The 24,830-nt window shown below is 39.4% G+C and overlaps 2 protein-coding genes across 3 annotated transcripts; one reads left to right on the top strand and one right to left on the bottom strand.

Moving 5' to 3' along the window:
- Positions 1–4,747: 4,747 nt before the first annotated feature.
- On the bottom strand, positions 4,748–6,937 carry LOC104940169 (receptor-transporting protein 3). Its single transcript, XM_019264280.2, has 3 exons — positions 6,780–6,937; positions 6,284–6,455; positions 4,748–5,365 (listed from the first exon to the last, which is right to left on the bottom strand). Exons 1-3 carry the CDS (start codon positions 6,793–6,795, stop codon positions 5,020–5,022), a joined length of 534 nt encoding a protein of 177 aa, XP_019119825.1. The 5' UTR covers positions 6,796–6,937; the 3' UTR covers positions 4,748–5,019.
- A 4,796-nt stretch (positions 6,938–11,733) lies between these two features.
- fam83hb (family with sequence similarity 83 member Hb) lies at positions 11,734–24,572 on the top strand. Of its 2 annotated transcripts, XM_019264339.2 has the most exons (8): positions 11,739–12,082; positions 16,850–17,028; positions 17,127–17,459; positions 18,907–19,071; positions 19,201–19,325; positions 19,416–19,973; positions 20,086–22,525; positions 23,251–24,572. In XM_019264339.2, exons 2-8 carry the CDS (start codon positions 16,906–16,908, stop codon positions 23,269–23,271), a joined length of 3,765 nt encoding a protein of 1,254 aa, XP_019119884.1. In that variant the 5' UTR covers positions 11,739–12,082; positions 16,850–16,905; the 3' UTR covers positions 23,272–24,572. The 2 variants fall into 2 exon arrangements, with proteins under 2 accessions (XP_019119883.1, XP_019119884.1); XM_019264338.2 differs by lacking the exon at positions 23,251–24,572 and having other exon boundaries at positions 11,734–12,082; positions 20,086–23,234.
- The last annotated feature ends 258 nt before the right edge of the window (positions 24,573–24,830 follow it).

Below are 24,830 nucleotides of genomic sequence, written 5' to 3' on the forward strand. Positions count from 1 at the left end.
TTGTCTTATTGTAACCTTTATATATTGTACATTTTTTTAATATATAAAATAATAGTTTAGCAGCTGTAACAGTTTTTAATGCTTCTTTGAATATGAACTTAATAATTTGGGCGATTTACATAAAATATATACAGTTTATGACAGATAAACTATATAAATATAACCTCTTTATTCATCCATTATTGTACATTTTTTTATATTAAATTATAGTTCAGCTGCTGTAACAGGTGAGTTTTTAATGCTTCTTTGAATATGAACTTAATAATTTGGGCGATTTACATAAAATATATACAGTTTATGACAGATAAACTCTTAACAAGCAGCAACTATATAAATGTAACCTCTTTATTCATCCATTATTGTACATTTTTTATATAAAATAATAGTTTAGCTGCTGTAACAGATGGGTTTTTAATACTTCTTTGAATATGAACTTAATAATTTGGGCGATTTACATAAAATATATACAGTTTATGACAGATAAACTCTTAACAAGCAGCAACTATATAAATGTAACCTCTTTATTCATCCATTATTGTACATTTTTTATATAAAATAACAGTTTAGCTGCTGTAACAGGTGAGTTTTTAATACTTCTTTGAATATAAACTTAATAATTTGGGCGATTTACATAAAATATATACAGTTTATGACAGATAAACTCTTAACAAGCAGCAACTATATAAATGTCACCTCTTTATTCATCCATTATTGTACATTTTTTATATAAAATAATAGTTTAGCTGCTGTAACAGGTGAGTTTTTAATACTTCTTTGAATATGAACTTAATTATTTGGGCGATTTACATAAAATATATACAGTTTATGACAGATAAACTCTTTAACAAGCAGCAACTATATAAACGTAACCTCTTTATTCATCCATTATTGTACATTTTTCTATATAAAATTATAGTTCAGCTGCTGTAACAGGTGAGTTTTTAATAATTCTTGGAATATGAATTTAATAATTTGGGGGATTTACATAAAATATATACAGTTTGTGACAGATAAACTCTTTAACAAGCAGCAACTATATAAACGTAACCTCTTTATTCATCCATTATTGTACATTTTCTATATAAAATAATAGTTTAGCTGCTGTAACAGGTGAGTTTTTAATAATTCTTTGAATATGAACTTAATAATTTGGGGGATTTACATAAAATATATACAGTTTATGGACAGATAAACTCTTTAACAAGCAGCCATTTATATAAACATAAAGAAGAGTTGACTAAAACTGAAACAATATATATTATACGGTCAGACAGTGTGGAAAAGGAGCTCTGTGTTAAGTGATTCATTTGGTGACTGATCTGCTCATAGGGATCATTTAGGTCCTGTGATTGGGGAAAAGTAGTGCCACAATGTGAAATTGCAAGTAAAAATCCTGATTTCATATTTTTACATAAGCAAAAGAACAAGTATTTCCAGCAAAACATACTCAAAGTTGTCCATAAAAATGCCCCGTATGAGTTATTGTTAATATGAATGACATTGGTTCCCTATCTTTTTAGTTTGTGACCTATTAGGAGGCCCTAACCCACAGAGTGGGTTGACCACTGTATGATATGATTGGATTATCAACAGTGATGCATTATCAACCGAGGAAGGAATCATTTTAATTGGGTAGGTTAATCTATAACTCCTATGTACTGCATAAATCGTCTGTTTTTCACTACAGTCACTACAGCTTTAAAAGAAATGGTGTAGAATATTTTGGTTGGACCTGTAGAGGAGTACTGACATTTCTTATGCTTGTGTTTATTTATGGACTTTAATGGTTTCTATGCACTGGTTCCTAAACGTTTTTTCTTTATTATTTTTTTATTGGCTTTTATTTTTTAATTTAACATTTTATTATTGTATGGCTGAAATGTATGTATTTATTTATTTTAGCAAAATTCTATTGTTTGTTTGTAGTTTCTTTGTGTTTTTACTTTTAGGACTTTGGGTTGCATGTTTGCATGAAAGGTGTTATATAAATATATAAAGTTTAAAGTAGTATAAACTAAAGGTAAAGTAGCAAAGTAACTGAGTAAATATACTTACATTACGTTACATTCTACCACTTGTCTTCCAAATTCATATGTACATCCATGAAATCATCAATACTCAAAAAGCAAACGTTGGTCAGACTTAAGACTTTATTTGTAGCAACAAAAATACAAAAAGAATACAAAGTTATATCCTTATAACAATCTTATTATTGGTCCTGCTGGTACTACACCATTAATCGACAACTTCTTTAAACTATTAAGAACACACACAGACACACTTCTAGTCTGTTCTAGTTCTGACAGCAGATGCCCATGATGCAGGCCTGACACAGGGAGGTCTCATGCGGTTTGGTGTACTTCTTGGTAGAGTGTGCTGGCGAGTCGTTGTCGTCCTCGTCGTCCTCGTCTCCATAGCAATTCTTCCGGATTTTGCTAATCAGCCTGAGCAGAGCTTTCTTCACCTCTTCCTTGGAAAAACCAGGGAGGTGAAACTCATCATCTTGGCAACGGTGCAGGCCTGTCTAAAGGGCCGCATGATCACTGTCCCCCGGTCACCTCGCAGCCGGTAGCAGAACAACACGACCACTCGTGCTGAATACCAGGTCCTGTTGCAGGATCCACACTGGAAACTGAGAGAAGAAGCACAAACAGGGTCAGTGAAATATTAACTTTTTTCTTTTTTTTGCCTTTATTGGACAATGACAGGTATGGAGGCAGGAAACAGAGAAAGTGGTAAGACATGCAACAAAGGTCGCTGACTGGAACTGAACCAGCAATGGTTGCAGCCATGTGGCATGCACTATAAATCAATGAATAACAAACTTATGATAAGTTATACAACACCAATTCCAAACAGGTGTTTTGTTTCCCTGTCCCAACTTTTTTGGAACATGTTGCAGGCATCAAATTCCTGCATGTATGTGTATATTTGTAAAAAACAATTAAGTTTATAAGTTTAATTAAATATGTTTGTACTATATTCAGTTGAATAAAGATTTGAAAATCGCATTCTGGCTTTATTATTTATATAGAATTAAGGTTGCGGGTTAAGCTACCCAGTATTATGTAAATTAATTCAAATCAGCCTCACCTTTACCAGATGCAACATTAAAGCGATGTGCACATCAATGGATCACTAATTATAATTCTGCATAAAAAATCTGCATGAGTACTTTTAAGACTTTCACTGATATTATGTAGTATTTTATGCTAGTATTGCTACATTTGCTCAAGTAAATCATCTAAATATTTCTTCCATGTTAATTAAATCATATCTGGTGTTTTCTGAGTTGCCATAAAGCAGGATGACATGCTGTCTTTATCCAGGGTGCAGTACCAGCATTTTCCACAGAATGACACTGTTTTAATAAAGCACATGACCTCCTCCATAACAAATAATTTCATCATATGACCTGGCATGAACTTGCAAGTCTGAGTATGACACAGTGTATCTAGTCATTTGACCTAAATGTATTTCAGTTTATAGTTATGTATCTTGATATTTTGAGAATATTAAACAATACATACTTTCCATATGCACAATGACAGTAGACCTTCCAGCCCCTCTTCCTCTCCTCTTTGGTGACTTGGTCTGTCTGGGTAACATACAAACGTAACTCTTTATTCATCCTTTTGTAATTTTTTATCTAAACTAATATTAGCTGCTAACCATCCATTATTGTACATTTTCTATATAAAATAATAGTTTAGCTGCTGTAACAGGTGAGTTTTTAATAATTCTTTGAATATGAACTTAATAATTTGGGGGATTTACATAAAATATATACAGTTTATGGACAGATAAACTCTTTAACAAGCAGCCATTTATATAAACATAAAGAAGAGTTGACTAAAACTGAAACAATATATATTATACGGTCAGACAGTGTGGAAAAGGAGCTCTGTGTTAAGTGATTCATTTGGTGACTGATCTGCTCATAGGGATCATTTAGGTCCTGTGATTGGGGAAAAGTAGTGCCACAATGTGAAATTGCAAGTAAAAATCCTGATTTCATATTTTTACATAAGCAAAAGAACAAGTATTTCCAGCAAAACATACTCAAAGTTGTCCATAAAAATGCCCCGTATGAGTTATTGTTAATATGAATGACATTGGTTCCCTATCTTTTTAGTTTGTGACCTATTAGGAGGCCCTAACCCACAGAGTGGGTTGACCACTGTATGATATGATTGGATTATCAACAGTGATGCATTATCAACCGAGGAAGGAATCATTTTAATTGGGTAGGTTAATCTATAACTCCTATGTACTGCATAAATCGTCTGTTTTTCACTACAGTCACTACAGCTTTAAAAGAAATGGTGTAGAATATTTTGGTTGGACCTGTAGAGGAGTACTGACATTTCTTATGCTTGTGTTTATTTATGGACTTTAATGGTTTCTATGCACTGGTTCCTAAACGTTTTTTCTTTATTATTTTTTTATTGGCTTTTATTTTTTAATTTAACATTTTATTATTGTATGGCTGAAATGTATGTATTTATTTATTTTAGCAAAATTCCATTGTTTGTTTGTAGTTTCTTTGTGTTTTTACCTTTAGGACTTTGGGTTGCATGTTTGCATAAAAGGTATTATATAAATATATAAAGTTTAAAGTAGTATAAACTAAAGGTAAAGTAGCAAAGTAGCTGAGTAAATATACTTACATTACGTTACATTCTACCACTTGTCTTCCAAATTCATATGTACATCCATGAAATCATCAATACCCAAAAAGCAAACATTGGTCAGACTTAAGACTTTATTTGTAGCAACAAAAATACAAAAAGAATACAAAGTTATATCCTTATAACAATCTTATTATTGGTCCTGCTGGTACTACACCATTAATCGACAACTACTTTAAACTATTAAGAAAAAAAGCTATTAACAAGCATCCCAGCCAACCAACACACAAACTCATTGTCAGTCTCTCTCTCTCTCTCTCTCTCTCTCACACACACACACACACACACACACACACACACACACACACACACACACACACACACTCTTCTAGTCATCTTGACAGCAGATGCCCATGATGCAGGCCTGACACAGGGTGGCCTCATGCGGTTTGGTGTACACCTTGGTAGAGCATGCTGACGAGTCACTGCCATCATCCTCGTCGTCCTCGTCTCCATAGCAATTCTTCCGGATTTTGCGAATCAGCCTGAGCAGAGCTTCCTCCACCTCTTTCTTGGAAAAACCAGGGAGGTCAAACTCATCGTCTTGGCAACGGCGGCAGGCCTGTCCAAAGGGCCGCATGATCACTGTCCCCCGGTCACCACGCAGCCGGTAGCGGAACAACACGATCACCCGTGCTGATGGCCAGGTCTTGTCGCAGGATCCACACTGGAAACTGAGAGAAGAAGCACAAACAGGGTCAGTGAAAGTTTACCTGAAGGTCAGCAGCTGCAAGTTTCTGAATTGTTGAACATCTCAGTTCAAAAGGGCCAATCTTCACATAACTTTATCCAGTTGTGCAATGTAATTAAGTACTAGTACTGCACTTAAATACATATTTGAGGTATTTCATTGTGTATATCCACTTTATGCTACTTTAGACTTCTACTCCACAGTATTTTGAAGGCAAATATTTGGATTTTCACTTTTTATTTCTCCATTTTTATTTATTTATTTTTTTGCCTTTATTGGACAATGACAGGTAAGGAGGCAGGAAACAGAGAAAGTGGTAAGACATGCAACAAAGGTCGCTGACTGGAACTGAACCAGCAATGGTTGCAGCCATGTGGCATGCACTATAAATCAATGAATAACAAACTTATAAGTTATACAACACCAATTCCAAACAGGTGTTTTGTTTCCCTGTAGCAACTTTTTTGGAACATGTTGCAGGCATCAAACCTTTTGTACTTTTAAGACAGACTGTACTTTTAAGACGCTGAATGCAGGACAGTATTTTTATGCTAGTATTGCTACAATCATCTAAATCATCGAAATATTTCTTCCATGTTAATTAAATCACATCTGGTGTTTTTCTGAGTTGCCATAAAGCAGGATGACGTGCTGTCTTTATCCAGGGTGCAGTACCAGCATTTTCCACAGAATGACACTGTTTTAATAAAGCACATGACCTCCTCCTTAACAAATAATTTCATCATATGACCTGGCATGAACTTGCAAGTCTGAGTATGACGCAGTGTATCTAGTCATCGAATTAAACTGTAATGTTTTATCCACTTTGACCTAAATGTATTTCAGTTTATAGTTTAAAATTATATATCTTGATATTTTGAGAATATTAAACAATACATACTTTCCATATGCACAATGACAGTAGACTTTCCAGCCCCTCTTCCTCTCCTCTTTGGTGACTTGGTCTGTCTGGGTGTAGTTAAAGTTCAGACTCCACTGGTCTCCATAGTCCAGCTCATTGTCATCATTGAGCAACTCATCAAATGTGTCAATCCACAGGGAAGGAAGCCACTCTGCACAATATACATAAAAAAACATTGAGGGGAAAATGTTCTGAGCAACGAGGAGGAAATAAAATAAGCAAATGAGATTTAAACAAAAAAGGTCTGCATTTTTAGAATTAGAGCCACAAGCTTCTTTCTATTTCTCTGAGTTAATATTCTGAATTAACATCACGCGGAAATGTAAAAATAAACCCTGCAAACAGAACCAGCTGTGAACAGTGGAAATGTTGACGATGCAGAAATGGCGTCATATTGATCAAAACAAATATTTCACAGCACCAAAATAAAAACACATTAACGTATTACACATAAAGTATGATATGAATGTGTTACCTGTAGATCTGCTCATGTTGCTCGATGATCTGATACTTTCCGAGTTTCTGGTGGTTGAGATGAAACGTCGTTTGGTTTCTGTGTGTGTCTCTGCACAGTCTCTGTATTTATATCCATCAGCAGTTGATAATCTGGAAAACGAAACTTAACATCATGCTTTCGTTTTCCACATTATTATTATCATTGCTGCTGCGTGAACAATGTTGATCCAAGTTCCTAAGGGGATTTTTTTTTTTTTTTTACCTCATCGCATTTCCTTACTTAGGTTTTGGTTCATAAACAGACCTTGCATCATGTGCGCAAGGCAGTAATAGAAGACCAGACAAGTCTAAAATATGATTTAATATGTCAATAAATAGTAGAAAAAATACAAAACTTTAGCTTGGAAAAGTTCATTATTTTTTCCAATCAGTTGATGAATTAAGTATTTTACTATATATTTAAAGAGCTTCTCATTTTGTCATATGTCCATGTGTTGCATTAACTAATGTTAACACTGAACGTGTGATGCAACAACTTGCAGTTCACACGCTGCAGTTCAGCTCAGTTCAGTTCACTAGGGGGCAATGTGAGACAGCTGTTTGTGACTGTGCACAGACCACAGAGGACATAATTGCAGTGCATGCCATCAGAAGGGTGGCATCTCTTTTAGTGCGCAGTGGAAACAAGTATTTTAAGGACTCCTGGGATTTCCCTCAAGCCACCACACCATTTCTCAGGAAAAAGGATCAACTTTCCACTGGCATTAAAACAAGTACATATGTTTGAATATTGGAAACTAGAACCATCGGGGTCATCCTGATGACTTGATAAGCTTCATCAGAAAGATGAATCACACTGGCTTCTCTATTTAAGGTGTCAGTACAACTGTTGCAGGTGATTTCATCTAGACTGTCTCCTGGAGTATCTTGGTAGCTCATATCTATACAAAGGTCCTGAGTGCAGCCTGCAGCCTTTTTCTGCACGTCAGCTCTTGGTGACTGATACCCATCAGTCCTGACCTACAGTTCATTCTAGTGACCCGCATATGACATATTTAAGAAATTCAATGCTTGACTGTTAGTGGTGCAAACACTAATCTGTGTCATCTGTCTACTTTGAAAGATGGTTAAGCTTTTTTTAATCACTCTCTTCTCTCGCTATACCCCTCAAGTGTTGTTCACACCTAAACCTGTCTTAGGACTTAATTAAAAAGTAAAAACCAAGCTTGGTTTTTAACCTCATGATTGGTATGGAACTTTATGTAAGAGCCAAAGAGTGCATTTTGAGGTCCTCGAGCACAGCTGTCCTGAAGTTTAAAGTGTGACAACACAGTGAAGCTTAAAAAAACAGTTTAAAGCTTCAATTATATATATTAGTTAGTGTATAAAGGAAGTAGCAATAATTTATGTCTGTGACAAGTTGATGGTGTCAAGCTGGTTTTATAAATAAATCAATCTTGTTTTCTAAGTCTTTGTATTCTATCTGTGAAGTTATGCACGGCATTTCCTGAATAATCATTACTATCATTTCATGACAGCGGTAATAAAAAATGACAACACCTGTCACAGGTATGCAGTGATGCTGTCGGTTCAGGTCTCACACGCACACACGTGCTTGCTAGACATGATAACACACTGTTGAGACCTTCTACCTGAGTTGTTTTGGTTCACGATGACGCCCCACCTGGTACTAAAAACTAATTTTAGTGACTGTCACAGTCTCCTGACAAGGTGCTGAGCTTCGGTCAGTGCAGGAACACACCCACACACACAGACACATTTGCTAACACGCACATGCAGGTTTGTCAGGTTCATAAGACAAATCTCATTTAGAAGTACTTGGCAGTGATTACTTAGGTGTCTTAACGACATGGCAATTATGTAATCATGTCTCTTAGCTACAGACACACGCACACATACGTTGCTGCAGTGTTGTTTTACTTTTCAGGATCATGTTTTAATCTCTTGCTCGTTAGCAGTAAGTGAGAAGAATCAGTATCAGAAAGGAAACCTGCACATGAACAGGACTGACGAAACTAAAGGTGAAATATCATTATATGGTGGGTGGTAATGGGAATGCTGTGTTATCTCATTGGTATGAGAGTCCATGTACACACTGTTACACTCCTCCCTGCACACACACACACGTACACACACGTACACACGCATACACACACACACACACAGAGCAACCCATGTACTTCATAGAAATACACATGTGTGCACCTTTCCTCCCGGCAGCACAGTGGTGTAAAGATGACCTCAAAGGCCCAGGCTCCAGAGAGTCACCTTATACTCAGGTGTGACATTACAGCGTGAGAAAAGCATGCTGGGAAAGCTCACAGAGATGCGGGCTTTAGGCAGAGAGAGAAAGAGAGACGAGACAAGAGCAGACTCAGAGAGTCACCTCTTTGTATTTCCTGTCTACTGAGTTTAAGTAAGTTCCTGTTGATCCGAGTAAATGGTAATTAACTCAGTGACATTAGCTGTCACCACATGTCAAGTAAATTCAAGTGGAGGAAATATAAATCCATAAATAACTTTATTATTATGTTTTGGTTTCTTATCTCTAATGTAACCTCATGGGATTTTTTGCATTTATTCTCTGACTAAAGAAGATGGTATTATGTTTAACATAATTATAATACACTAAGCTCCCAATTTATCAGGAAACCTATGGGAGATTTTTGACAGATGTATTTGACAGTTCATCCCTCCTGTAGAACTACAGAGACGTTGTTTCACATGCTTGGGGTTGCACAACACCTTAGTAATACAGTTTGTGCTCTACATATTAATTATATAACTGCTTTGTCAAACCTGAATGCTAACGACCATGTCAATAAAGCTTGTTTGAATTCAAACAGTCCTAGATAACAGCAGACTCCGCTGCCAGGCATGTCTAGGTGCAGGCCAGGATTTATCTGCCGCCTGGACTCTGCCTGGACCTGTACACCTGCTCAATGGCTGCCAGGTGACTCAGAGAGGGAGGAGCACCGGTAGAGAGGCCCAGCAAGATAGAGGAAGACAGACAGGAGGGTTGGGGGGGGTGGGGGTAAGTTGGGTGTGATGAGATGCCTTGAGCACATTCCTCGGAGCAGCCGCACCCTGCATTTCAGCGTCTGTATACCTGCTCGTGTTTGTTATTGGAGCTTATTTATGTAAGCAGACGCTGGGGTTACTTTCTCCTTTGGTACCCATCCTCTTTTTTTATTGGAAAGGCTACCTGCAATAAAGCTGCATGCAAACACTCACATTTCATTTGTCATGTTGAGAGTTGTACATTTACATGAATTGCAAAAGAGTACGTAGGCAAACTCAGAACTTGAAAATGCGCGCTACAGTGTGAGTGTACAACAGCGTACTAGGACACTGGTGCTCAGGCTGACATTTAAACAGGAGGCACACCCTTGGGAGGAGGACTGAACACACAATCAAATTCAGAAGTGTGTGCTTGTGAGTGTGCTGCTATCAGAGGACTATGAAACAAGGTGTGTCCTATCTGATGGACACATTTCAGGACAAAGGACGTCCTATATGAAGTACTGAATCCACCCACAACTGATGGTTGACCGTATATACATATGAAGGGACATTCAAGACTGCCAGTGTCACTGGATCTGAGTGTGGTCACTCGACCTGCTCTGAGCCTGTATCGCCTTTAGAAAGACCTTTTACAGAGGAGTCATATAGAACAATGGAACTGTTCCCTCAAAGGAATACAGTCTACATAAGACTTATTATTGATTAGATTTGTCCCACAACTTTAATCATAAAGCCAACAGAGACGTATTCACATATTACTTCAGCACTTTAACTGAAGGGGTTACATGAAGAATTCATGATGTAGCTACTAGTGCAAATACAGTGTGCTATCTGAGGGAGGCCTGCCAAGAGGATCTGAGAGTGAAAATCACAGCTTGGGAGTGAAAGGCTTGAGAACACACCCGTTCCTCTTCTGTAAGAACCAGATATGGATTATTGCAGTTTAAAACACGCAAATACACAGACTACACCAGTCAAAGTTGTTTCCTACAGTAGAACAATACTGCGATGGATGTGGACATGCATCGACTTATTTTGGATCTGCTCAAGCATTTGTTAATTACTGAATCAAAGTATTCCAAACAATGTTTGAGGTTTTACAGAAGCAAACATAAAACCCACCGGCTGAAAAACAGAATGAAGCGTGTAAATTGAGAAGAAGGTTTGATTTGATGTCAACAGTTCATAGAGCATTTTCACAGGATAAACCCTTGACTGATGATCGGTAATGCAGGATTATATACAGCGATATCTGAATTTCACTTTAAAAATGTTAACAAAGACACAAAACTGTGTTTAAAAATCCCCCAAATAAAAAGATGAAGGAAAGAAGAACAACAGAGCTTTTGTAGCCGGCTTATTCAGCAGTGTCGCAGCAGTATTTTGGTCATGAAGGAAAACAACAGGTGACTCATTTACACAATGTTTATGTGGGAAACATCGTCTCCAAAGAAACAAAAGAGAGCCTATGTAACTGTACGCTAGTAGTCATACTAGACCAAGTGAGTGTATTGAACTGAGAAATGGTGTGTATGATTTGATATGAATTTAACTTTTCATTTGTATGACTGTTATTTCTTCTCTTGGGAAAATTACACAGCGCAGCTTTAAACTGCAGATCTTCCATGGACTCAAGACTGAAGAACTTTATTCCATAAACAAATACATAGTATGAATGAAACTCTGTTTTTCTGGGGCCAGTGGTGTTATATTTAATATTTAATCATAAAGTCAAGACTAAACAAGTGTCAGTGGAAGAAGGGTGAAACAGCCTCTAACTTTTATTCTATTTATAGAAGCTGAGTTTGGAGGGACTTCTTCTTCTGTTTAAAAAAGACTAGATAAGACACCAATTAGCAAGCAATAACACAAAGACCAGCACTTTTGAAACATGCCACTGGGAGTAAACTTCCAGTGGTCTTCTGGCTGCAGTACTCAGCGGGTTTGGGAGGAGTCACACCGGTGGGAAAGCCCTGCCCAACGCAGGAGCTGTCGGGCTTCTTCCTCATTCATCCCGCTGCTCTGTGGCGGCGCCTCTGGAGGTTCTCACACCGCCGAGTGAAGCACTCAGCCGGGGCCTGGTGTCCGTGTTTGCCTCGCGTCGCCTGTCTTGTCGGCTCCGGAGGATACATAAAGGGGGTTTGTGTGGATTCTTCTTCTTTCTTTTTTTTTTTACCCCCCCTGATCTGAGGAATGTGACACGGACAGGAAGGAGACGCACTCGGCGGTTTCACCGTCGGTACAAAGAGAAGACAGGATCTGCAGCAAAGTTGGGAGGTACGGAGTGGAAATAAAGGCGAACTTTGCAAGTGCAAGCTGGGACAAAGGAACTATTTGTACAGAGGGTCTATTCTGTTCTACTCTATTCTACTGTGTCCTGTCCTCTTTTATTATCCTGTCAATGTGTGTGCTGTTCTACTTTATTCTGTTCTGTTTTATTCTAATGGCATCTTCTGGGTTTAATATCCTTATTATGTGCATCTATTCAATTCTATTCTATTCTATTCCTTTATTAATGTGAGTGTTAATAGAAAAAGTGAAGTTCGGGTTACTTTCCTCACAGGATTATGTGCATTACTAAACATGAACGGCATTGTTATTATAGTCTAAGCACACATGAGGCTCCTTGCTGGCTGGCACTGACAGACTATTGAAAACATTCATAGTCTATCTACTTTTTTTTTTTCAGGCCACCCTGAGCTTTGCCTGAACTGTACTGTATGGACCTATAGGTAATAAATAAAGCTTGAGAGGGTAGAGACACTTTTACAAGCATGTCTTGGTTGCACAATGCTATGTAGGAGTTGCACGTCATGTCAACTTTAGTCCCTGTAATTTAGAGATAAATGCTGAGACAAGGCAGGCTCCTTTCCTTCTCATCATACAGGTAAACAAGTACGGCTCATGTCCTCTCTGACAGACGTATAGATCTGTAGGCTTCGATCTGTTTTGCAGTAGCAGATCAATTTTGTTAATCCAATAAAAAAAAAGCAATGTATTGATTCAAACTTTACCTTTACATGTTTTTCCTCCCTCCATTCATTCAAAGTGACTCACTGGATAGGAATAGTCCAACATGTGGTTATAATTTGCGAGGGAAAAGTTTGTAGTGCCAGCTCTTCTGTGGTGTGCTTCTCATTATAGATCACATCTTGTCACACTATGGCCGGGGCTGCATCCCATTCATAGCTTTGTTTTCTTTGTATGTGTTACAAGGGGGTTATTGTCTATTTGAGGGGTTGTAAGTCATTTATGAGCAACAAAGAGGGACAGAGAGAGAGAGGAGGCAAATTAGAAACATTTTATGCTTTTAATGTTGGGTTTTCCACTGAAGTTGACCGCAGACGTTAAGGCAGTTGGAACAGATGACACATAGGACCTGTTTTTCTAGCGGTGCTGCAGCTGCTTTAGAAAAAAAAGGGAGGATCTATATGGCCATGTGTTCTCTTGTATAGTATACATTAACCTGACCTTGTGGTATCCACCGGTGGAGCTGAGGTGTGATGATGTACAGATGTGTGATGTGTTTGTTTGCTCTTATCTGTCGGTCTGCTCTTATAGGTCATGTGTGTTCATCTGACAAATAAGTGACACTGAAAGGTTGTAAGCACCCAGGAGACGACAGGCTTGTCCCTCCAAACCTGTTTTCAGGTATTGTTTTGTCACTCCATTCACACTGAATTATCGAACAAAACGAATCGAGCGGAGAGAGGTATGCCGGATCAATCCTGGTGTTTGTTTAGCGAGGCGTGTTCAGATATATGTGTGAGCGACAGGCTGAAAACAGAACACATTTCATGGAGTTTGTTTGATAGTTTGTGTCTCCACAGGCCAATTTTCCTGATTCACATGTTGAGACGAAAAATGTTTTCTTCCCTCGGCTATTCACTTCTTCTTCTTCTTCTTTCTCACGTCAAGGTTCATGCAGGAATGCAGAGAATTAGCTGTTTACAGGTTACAGCGAGGACACACCTGAATATTGAGTTGATCAGCCTTGAGGAGCTGCTGTCGGTTGCTGCCTGCCTGCCCTGTGGTGGTTTAGTGTTTCAAACAGGCTTTGTTAATGGTACATTTAGGGCAGGCACGTCCTTGTGTGGCTAACTGAAAGCTTTATAACTAAGGGAGGAACTGAAAGAGAGACCAAAAAGAGTCAAAGATCTCTACTATCCCATGTCACTATCTACATTTTGATGCTTACTGTGGTTGCTATAACGACAAACAAAGCTATTTGTTTGAATATTCTGCCAGCCAGGTGAATCGGAGAAAGTCCGTCATGCTTCTTACATTGTGTTGTTGTTCTGTTGCTTCATCCTTCCACAGGCCCCCTGGGCTTTGTTTAGTGTTACTGTGCTACTGAGTCATTCTCTTGAGTCACATATCCACCTCAGGGACTTTTTTTTGATCAATTAATGAAAAGATGAATCAATAATGATTCTAATCATGAGTTGGACCCCTCCTTATTTTTTTTAACTGAAATACGATATCAGATCTGTGTCATCATTTTAAAGGCTTCGCAGTGTTTGTTTTGTCGTGTTGCCATGCATGTTCGATGACGTGCACAGACAGGTGCCCATCTCTTACTTTATGGCTGTTATCACAAGTCCTCAAGTATGCGCGTTACTGCCGCCTCAGCATGATTTAGTTTTATACAGATCAAGCCCCAGGCTGCTAGATTACTTTTAAAAAAAATGAACAAGACAAAACAGATCAAAGTACTTAAGATTCTTCCATTTTAGAAACTTGGCCAGAATAAAATTATTCCGAGCGAGCACTTTGTGCGCCTAACGTGCCTTTGCTGCCCACTGTGGAACTTTCAAATGGGAATACCACGCCACAGAGGACTAATTTCAGGAAACAGGATGTCAGCCATCAGATGAATCACCACAGTCCAGCAATGTTGCAAGTTATCTGGCCAGGCCAAGGCAGGCTACCCAGTGACTCACCAGGCCTCTGACTAAACCGGCTTCTCCCATTGATTTTGCGGGTTAGAACTTCTTTGCTATCAAGTGAAGTGGGCCTGGAAGTTTACAGAAAACACCTCAAGCACACTTCTTAAGCAGGTACAACCTTGCAAAACACCTACTCACCCTCCCACTCAGACCCCACATTACACACACACACACCCTGATCTTGTACCCAGACTGTCAGTCAACCATACGTCTGTACATTTCCATGGTGATGTGTCCAAAACACTTCCTGTTTTGGCCACAAAACCTTCTGCATGTGCAGAAGGAACCTGTGTATGTTCCTGAGATTTAGCAGTTTCACTTTGGATACCGTTTAGTGTTCGTTAACTCACATCTCTACCGTCAGATGACCCATCCAGTGTACAGCTGTCAGGACCACATTAAATATCAATGAGGGGGTGTCCTGCTTGGCACTGTGGATGGTGCATAACACATAACTGTGTTGTGGGTTGGAATTCAGCCTGAGACCTTTGTGAAATGTGCTCATCCTCATTCTGTCCTCTCTTATCAGATGCCAAACGAAACCCTACTAGTGGCAGTCAGCATCTGCTTTATGTTTTGGAAGCAGATACAGTAAAATTATTAATAGATGAACCGCAACTTTTGGTCCTGTGATGAACTGGTGAATTGTCCAGGATGTACCGTGTACCTAGCTGGGATTGGCTCCAGCCCCCCTGGACACTGATAAGGATAAGTGGTTACAGGAAATGGATGGATGGAATCGCAACATTTTAGATAATCATTTGCTTCTTTTCTTCTTTTTTTTTATCCTCAGGTTGTCACATGTTGCTCACAGAGAAAATAACAGCCTCAGCCCTAATTATATTATATTATATCATTTCTAGTTGTGTCCAGTTTATTTGCCTCCCATCTGTCTTGTTCTCTAAAAGGGTCTCTTTCGGGCTCAGAGTTGACGTTGAACTCTTGAGATCTAAAAAAATTACCGCTCACTTTCTCACTTAAACAATTGCACATTTGCAAAAAGTTATGTAACGTTGTTTCTTCCATTACCTTAAACTAAGTTTAAGCCAATTCAAGTCGGTGCATAGCCGAAAGCTTACTCATCGTGGTCTCCTGAATCAATTATAAGTATAATGACAGACACACATTTATCAGGTTGAGATCTGAGTACTAGCTTGAAGCATGACGCACCAGAACTGAGCAGAGATATGAGAGAACCTGTCGGTACAGCTCTCCATGCCTTTCCCACCTCTTTTCCTCTCACTTGGCTTTTCTCTTTCTTCCATTGTATCTTCCATGTCCTGTTGTTTGTCTTTGTTCTTTACCTTTATGTGCAGTTTCCTCAGGAGCCAGATTGAATTTTGTTTCATCTCTGGCGCTATCACAAGCTTGTCTGAATGCTACTCTAATGTGTGATGCCATAAAGTCATGTGAACTTTCATTCTCAGTCTAAATATAAAAACTATAAAACTATGAAAGAGTCTACAGAGAATAACAGAAGACAGAAAATATAATGCACCAGACTGTAATGAGGACAAAAAAAGTCTGATATGTAGTAAATTGGAAATTATACCACCGTTGTTTCTCTTTATTATTGCTTAAGGTCATATAATCAAATATTTTATGGCATAAGTTATAGTGAAAGTGCTACACCTAGTTTGTGTCATGTATAATATTAATGGCAAACCATCAACCCTGTTATTAAATACATCAGACACAACTTAATTATTAATGATTCATGTAAATGAATCTGCATCTCTTTCTGCTCAGCTGCATTCATTTGCCTTGTAAATATAGGAATGTCGCCTTGGCTGGGAAGGAAAATATTTCTGTAGACATGTGCAGGTGAAGGTGCGTTAATCTGAAAGGCGCTTACAACACAAGCTTTGACTTAACAACAATAGATGCTTTGTGTAAGAGGTTATAGGTAATTCGTCTGCCTGAGTAGTGTTCTTCCTCTCATCACCCTAAGGAATATTGGGTAGGATCATGAGTATTGTATATCACACATATAGGTGTGGTGTATTTTCTAGCTGAAACTACAAAAGCAACGGAACAGGTTAACATTAATCGTTCATCTGTTTGCTGTAATATCTTTCTTTCTTTGTCTGCACAGGTTTAAGTTCCTCCTTCCTTACCTCGTGACCTTTGACCCCACGCCTTTTTGCAACCATGGCACACCGATCCCAGAGTTCCTCGATCGGTGATAACCCCCTTGACCCAAACTATCTGCCACCACACTATCGTGAGGAGTACCGTCTAGCTATTGATGCTCTTATAGAGAATGACGAACAGGTAACACTGCAGATTTCTACTCATGTGTTTTTATGTGTATCTAATTGATTTGTTGGTTATATGATGGAATGATTTCCGTGTGTCTCCTATCACATCAGGGCTACCATGACTTCCTCCAGTCGGCAGATGTGGTCAGTTTCCTGGCACGGTCGGAAATTGAATTTATCAAGTCCACAATGCAGACACCCAACCTGAGCTCCAGCATGCCAGAGCTGACTTACTATGATGGTGCGAATGAGCCTGATGGCTCCTCAGACACGTATTGGCCGATGCAGTCTGACCTGGCTGCTCCGGGGCTGGACCTGGGCTGGCCACTGCCACAGCACAGCTTCATGGGTCCCACAGAGGTCACCACTCTGGTGAACCCCTCCGACCCAGACATGCCAAGCATCAAGGAGCAGGCCAGGAGACTGATCAAGAATGCATGCCAAGTAAGTTGAAGGGAGGAAGAGGAAACACAGAGATAATTTGTTTTCAGCTGGTATTTCCGGGGGAAGAATTGCATCTGAAGATGCATATCACGTTTGGAAATTTTATTTATTCAGCTACTGTGTACAACTACAAATATGCTACATGTGTTCTTGTGGATGGGTGGACAACTTGTATAGTATAATAAATAACCACATGTCTTACATCAGCGTATTCTCTCTGTCTTATCGGTATGTACTGTACAAATCAAATGTTATCTCTTTAAAAAGAAAAAAAAAGTCGAGATAAAGGGCTGCCAGTAACTTGTGTGTGTGTGTGGGTTACTCTGTCTCATAGTTTGTTTAATCGTACTTTCTGTCTGCCACTTTGCACCACTCCCTTGCGGATGGATTTCATACTAGCCTTTGGCTAAATTAAAAACAGAATTAACTGTAGATGTCAAATGTCACAAGCAGTCAAACCTGCCGGTGTGGTAGGCCCTGTCTGAGTACACAGTCTCTTTTACTGTGTCAAAATTTACAAGTGACTCGGGGGAGTGACGTTTGTAAAAGTGTTTCAACATGCACAAAGAAGACAGGTTCACGAAGAATCATTAATCTTTCTCTACCATGCTTATCTGCTGCTGATACATTGAGTGCAGTTAAATGTTAATTTTGTCTCATTTATTTAGTTGAGAGGTATCCATTGTGGTGTATCGGCAATATTTTAATTCAATATTTACATTTTTATATTATCTATAGTAAATAAAATATGTGTAAAATATGTGTGTAAGCTTTAGTCGGCTCTATTTATAGAATGGAATATAATATACATAATTATGTTTTCATTAGTGTATAATCACCTGAAAATAGAGGATCATTATGTCTTTATTACCTTCAAATGAGCCCAGACCCTTTGTCTGCCATGTTTCTACAGTAGCCCAGAACTGACAAACTAAACACTGGCTCTAAGTCATAAGTCAGTTTATTTATATAGCACATTTAAATACAACAAGACATTGCCCAAAGTGCTGTACAACATCAATACAGATAAAATACATTAGAAGGAAGGAAGAAAAAATAAATAAATAAAACAAGTTGAAGACAAATTAAGCAATTATATCTAGATTGGGCCTTGTGCATTTCATGTGTTTCATGCCACTAAATCCTACGCACTGGTCTTTTAACATCCAATTTTACTTTCATACTTTCAGGAGAAACCTTTTTAATTTCTGTCAAAAGTACCATGAACATGTACATGTTATGTAAAGTTCTATTTTGAGAGCACAATGTTCAATGCACAATGAACAGCTCCCGCCGCCAAAGTTCATTCAGTTTGTGTAATTGTTCACATGTTGTATTTTTAAATCACCGACAGAAACAAGACAAGATTATTATAAAACTAGACTAACAAAAGACCATATTACACTGACAAACCTTGACTAATCCTCTTGTCTTTGTTCTTCTCCAGGTTATTGCTGTAGTAATGGACAAGTTCACAGACGTTGACATTTTTTCTGACCTCTTGGCTGCGGCAGCACGCCATGTTCCTGTTTACGTTTTGCTGGACGAGCAGGACTCCCATCACTTTGTCACTATGGTCCTCAACTGCAAAGTCAACTTGGAACTTATTCCTGTGAGTTTGCCTCTTCATTACTGGTCATACTGGCCTTTGACATTTGTTGTGCTGTGTAATTATTTCTAACATATGATTTCCACTAAGACTTGTATGTATCCATAACAAAACTGAAATTTTTCTTTACAGATGATGCGTGTCAGGGTTGTGGCAGGAATAACCTATTACTCCCGGACAGGAAAATCATTCAAGGGGCAGGTGAAAGATCGTTTCCTGCTGGCTGACTGCAAGGCTGTACTCAGTGGCAACTACAGGTGAGTCATTTAACTCTGTTTATTTTGATCCCTTGTCAGTTATTCTGTAAATGAAAGTACTTTAATAGCCTCCACTGTTATTTCTTATAGTTTCATGTGGTCCTACGAGAAGATCCACCGCTGCATCGCTCACCTCTTCCTTGGAGGGCTGGTTGCCACCTTCGATGAAGAGTTTCGCATTCTCTTTGCTCAGTCAGAGCCTCTAGTGATTGACCCATCTGATGGAGCACTTGCTTTGTCCGACACCAGCAGCACCAGCAATTACTTTAGCAGCCAGTTTGGTTTGAAGAGGACCCAATCTTTGCGTAATCCCATAGGTTACCGCAGGCAGCCTGAGCTTCCCTCTGCCTTTCCTTACGGAGACTCTGATCGTAACCTTGGACTTCATTTCCGGAGGAACGACCCGTTTCGTCACAGCATTGAACCCGGGCCAGGAATTACAATTGGGAAGTATTCCCAGCAACAGTTTCGTCTGCAGCAGTCGTACCTGGAGCAGGGAAGGTCCATAGTTTCCAGGCAGATGGAAATGAGTAGTAGTGGCTTTAAGAGGCACAGCTATGCAGAGGGAACCCAGGAAAACTACACATCTTCGAAGCAATACATGAAGCACAGAGTCATGAATAATCTGGAAGAGACGGACTTCCACAGGTAGTTATACATAAAACAATTTGGAATGTGAATCATTACATGTATCACCATCTTATGTAAGCATGTCTTTACAGAGAACAATTCACAAAATGCTTCTTCATTCTCTTCACAGGGAGCAGACCCAAAGTAGCCATTACTACAGTGAAGGGCCTGGGCCGGGTTCTGGCCATGGACACTACGACAGACTTCGAGGTCGCACTCCGCACCTCTCCATTGACCAGTATTCAGACTCAAGCTTTCCTTCAGATCACGAACCTCCACCTGCAAACTATGGTCGGGACTTCTTTTCATCTGAGGACTTGAGAGGACCTGATGGTCACCAGGCACCTCCGTTAGCTGGGAGGTATGGAGGAGGTTCCTTCAATAAGAGGCCAAGCATAGGTCAGGCATATGCCTGTCAGAGCTCACCCACGCAGCCTCACCCACCTGAGAAGAAGCCGTTTGCCAAACAATCTAATCAAGAGCATGATCAAGATGCAGATGCTAAGCTAGGCCTGAGGAGTTGGAGAATAAACTCTTATCTCAGCACTTATGAGGACAGTGGAGAAGAAGGTCTGACTCAACCTATGGGGCCTGATGCATTTGAAGATCCTCCACCATCTCAGCAGCCAACTGTCCCTGAAAGTTCAGTTCCCCGCTTTAATAAGGAGCCACCAAATGCTGCCCCAAAAGCCAGACCAGATATCCTGAGGCCACGCTTTGGAAAGCCCATGTTAAGCGAGAGCAACAGTAAAGACTCAGCAACAAGCAAGGATCTTCAGACAGTTAGTGACTTAAAGCCATTTTCATTGGAGAAAAAGGAGAGAGAGGCAGCGAAAGAAAGGGAGAGAGAGGCTGATAGGGGTGCAGGAAAGGAAATGGGTGTGGATGTGGAGGTGAAAGAGACTCAAGATCTCTTCCTGTCCAAACATGAATCATTCCGTTCACGTATTAACCCACTCCTTCAACGCAGCTCTCGTCTGCGTTCCTCACTTATTTTCTCATCTTCCAAGGCAGAGATACACAGTGGTAGCCTGGGCTTAAAACCAGCCACAGAGGAAGATGAACAGTTAGACACAGTACGCACTTCTTCGATTGTGGCCCAGATCCTAGAGAAGAGGAGATCAATGTCTCGTGAGCCTTTTGAGTGGAGAAAGAAGGCTGATGAAAAAGATAAGGAGAAACAAAAAGAGAAAGAGCAAGAAGAACGAGAGGAGAAAGAGAGGGAGAAATCAAAGGAGAAAGAGAGGGAGAAAGCAAAGGAGAAAGAGAGGGAGAAAGCAAAGGAGAAAGAGAAGGAGAAAGAGGAAATAGAGACTCGACTGAAAGATGAGATTAAAGCAAAAGAGGAGCCTCAGAAAACCAACGAAGAGGTAAAGACGACACCAACTGTAGAGAAATCTGAAGTCACAACATCATCATCTCTGAACATGAATGACCCAGCCAGTCGACTGCAGTATTTCAAAGATCTGGCTGCCAAGAGAAAAGCCTCAACAATGGCGACAGAGTCATCACTAAAAGCTCCAGAGCCTGCAGAAAAAAAGCCAGACCTTTCTGATAAACCTCCTCTAAACCCTGTGACAATTCCACAGATCCGAACTGTCTCTGTTGGTTCAACAGAAGTTGAATCAAAGAGGCCAGACATCTCTGCAAAACTGACGGAGCTCACTCGCAGACCTTCAATTAGTTCCTCAAAACCACCCATAAGCTCTGCCAAGCCTTCCACGAGCTACCTAAAGCCTACAGAGACAACTCAACCTCAGAAAGAGGAGAATGCATCAGAGGGTCAAAAGAGGGATATATTCAAGTCCCTGAAGCCCATTCCTTCGCCTAAGATCTTCAGGAGGGATCCGTTAAAGTTCAAAGGACTGAATCCTCGCCGCATTTCCTGTGGTGAGGAGATGCTGACCACAGATGCTACAGATGCAGAGAAAAGTGAACTGAAAAAGAGCCGCTCTCATAGTTCTTCAACTATGACACGTGAAGACACTAAGGAAGGAATGCAAAAAGTTATGGGATCTAATACGTCCATCAACACACTTGGCGAGGGAAGGGGTGAGGGTAAGACAATTGACTTCTTAAAGAAGCAGACTCAGAGGCTAAAAGGTTTCCTCGGGCCCAAGGACAAAGAAAAGAAATCTTCAGGAGATGAAAAGGGCATGAGCACGGTCATTGAGGTCACTGGAGATTCAAGCAAAAAACAGAGTTCTTCGGCTAAAGATGCAGCATCTGCTACTACCACCGACCAAACTACAGCCAATCACAAGACCAGCCTAACAGGCCCATCTCGATACCAGTCCCCAGCCAGCTCTGTTCTGTTCAGCAGCAACCTACGAGATGACACCAAAGTCATTCTAGAGCAGATCTCGGCCAACAGCCAGAAGAACAGACAAGAGCGAGAAGAAACGGGAGGGGATGTAGAAAGTGACACCGGGGATAAGGGGTTGGAGAGACAGAACACCTTAAAAAAGAATCGATTTCTGCGACCGCAGGGCAACGTCCATGAGCGGGAGGGACTCCTGAAGAGGATAGAGAGTTTGAGGAAGGAGAAGAAGGTCTACAGCCGCTTTGAGGTAGTCTGTCAAAGCAAGGGGGATGTTAGCAGCATGGATGGGAAAGAGATATGAACAAAAGCAAAAACTGTTTAGGTGTAAACAACAGAAGTAGTTAAGTAACGGGTTCAGGGTTTTCAGCTTAAATTACATTACCAAAAACAATATGTTTAAAAATAATGATTAAATTCTGCATTGCTTAAGTTGATCAGATGCACCAGTATACAGTGACACTTGTTTGTAGTAGTAGTAGTAGTAGTACTATGTTTTGACTCTAAATGTTTAGGCATTACGAACTTTTTGATTTTTAATTAAGAGTTTAATTCAGTTTAAAAATGGAGTCTTGTACATAAAATGTAACGATCCGGTGTTTGGGAAAGTTTCTAATGATTTTTACATTTTTTTACACAAAGTCAATAATTATAGAAATAACGATGCTGTTTGTATGATTTCAAAAATTCATTTTTATTACTGGACAATGATTTAATATTTTACAGTGTCTGCTTTGAAGCTGTGAAAATAAATTTTGATAGACAAGCTAATGTTCATTGCTTTATATATTCACTAGAAGTCTTGTAGAACTAGCGTCAACGTGACATTAAGATAAGCAGAAAACTGTACTTAGGACTGTCTCTTGAGGATGCTACTAACAGTAGTGAGGAAGAGGAGGGGGAAAGCACAGATGAAACTGGGCTAGAGTTCATACTTTGTTATATTCATTGTTATCCCTGTTGTTGTGTTAACAGATGGGGAATAACCTGGGATAACGTCAGATGGAGGAGCAACCTTTTATATGGAAACTATTTATGCAAGATGATCAAAAAGACCTGTATTTGCCAACGACACTATCAAAGTACCTCTGTGGCTCAACACTGCAGCCTTTCCTGGATTTTCACAAGAAGTAATAAAACTTGAAAAGACGATATATATAAAACAAACTAAAGTTTGGAATGCCCCTGTTTGCCAAGACCTGGTACTATTTTTGCCTTATATGGTGACTGAAAGAAAGAAGAGTGACTACACGTATACTGGTTTCATGGGCTAATGTTTCACCAAACAGAAGAAGGTAGAGCAACTTTCCTATAAATGAGTTTGCATGAACGTGACTGAGGGAATTAGAAAGAAAAAAGACATCACATGGTGAGGGTGAGGGAGATAGATACATGCCAGTTTTAAAACTGGTGGCATCACATGTATAGTACCAGTGTTATGTGTTTCTCTAAGTGTGAAGCTTCAACTGGTTTGAAACTCAATGGCAGAAAAGTGTCTTTGTGGATTCACTGTGTGCCAATGGCCCACCAAGGGCATTACCAAAGCCAGAAGGACTATTGACCAAGAGAACGAGAAAGCAAATGAGATTATTTAGGAGAAACAGAATGAGATAAAGAATTGGTGAAGGGTGGGAATTTAAGGGCAGATCTGTGAGATTAAGGAGAATGAAGCAAAATCAGAATCAGAAAGTGAAAAAAATAGTTTTTACATCTAAATCTAATGTTGAGGCAGCAGCAGTAGAGCTTGGATAAAAAGTAGAGCCTGTAGTGAACTTTAGCCTCTGAAAAGTGTTATGTACCTTTCTGTTAAGGTGTGGAGTGGACCCACTTCTCAGGGTTGAAAATAACCATTCAGAGAGTGGCCTACAGACATTCATGGTTAAAGGAGTGGAGTTGTGTAGTTCTTGTCTGATGTAATGTAAATAAAAGTGTACAGCATTTACAGTTGCACATGAACACTGTAAAAATACAAAACAAAACAAAAAAAACAGAAAAAGGAAAAAAAGATTTTTTTTACAAAAGATAAAAATGTGCCTGAAAATTCTCTTTCCATCCCAGACTTTTAAATTACCTTTAAAGGAAAGGAAGAGAAAATGGATAGGTACATTTTGCAGTATTGGAGCAGAGCCATGCCTCCTTACATAAGTCATCTAACTTCTGAGACCTACGCCCTGCGCAGGGCTCCTGACTCTTTTGTTAGTCTGTAAACACCATTAAACCAAAGATTTAGTTATATGGTACAGTTCCCAGGCTGCTTGACAGCTAGGCTGGGCAACAAACCATTAAGTGTTTTTGTACAGTACATCAAAAGACTGATCAAAACAGGATCTGTTACTTTACGGACAATTCAGGGGTTTCTTTACAGGATATGTTGTACATATTTGTATGAAAAACGGCTTGGTGATGTTTAAAGTACCAATTTAGATTATGATCACACTCACTGTACTATCAAAATGCTGTGTGTGTATTTTTAATTAATATGTATGTATGTGGTTGAGGCTGTAAAAACTAATTGGCATTAATTAAGGGGAAATCCGTTGCACAGGGTCATGTGT

Source organism: Larimichthys crocea, chromosome XIII (assembly GCF_000972845.2).
Source record: "Larimichthys crocea isolate SSNF chromosome XIII, L_crocea_2.0, whole genome shotgun sequence".
In the NCBI taxonomy this organism is placed as follows: domain Eukaryota; kingdom Metazoa; phylum Chordata; class Actinopteri; family Sciaenidae; genus Larimichthys; species Larimichthys crocea.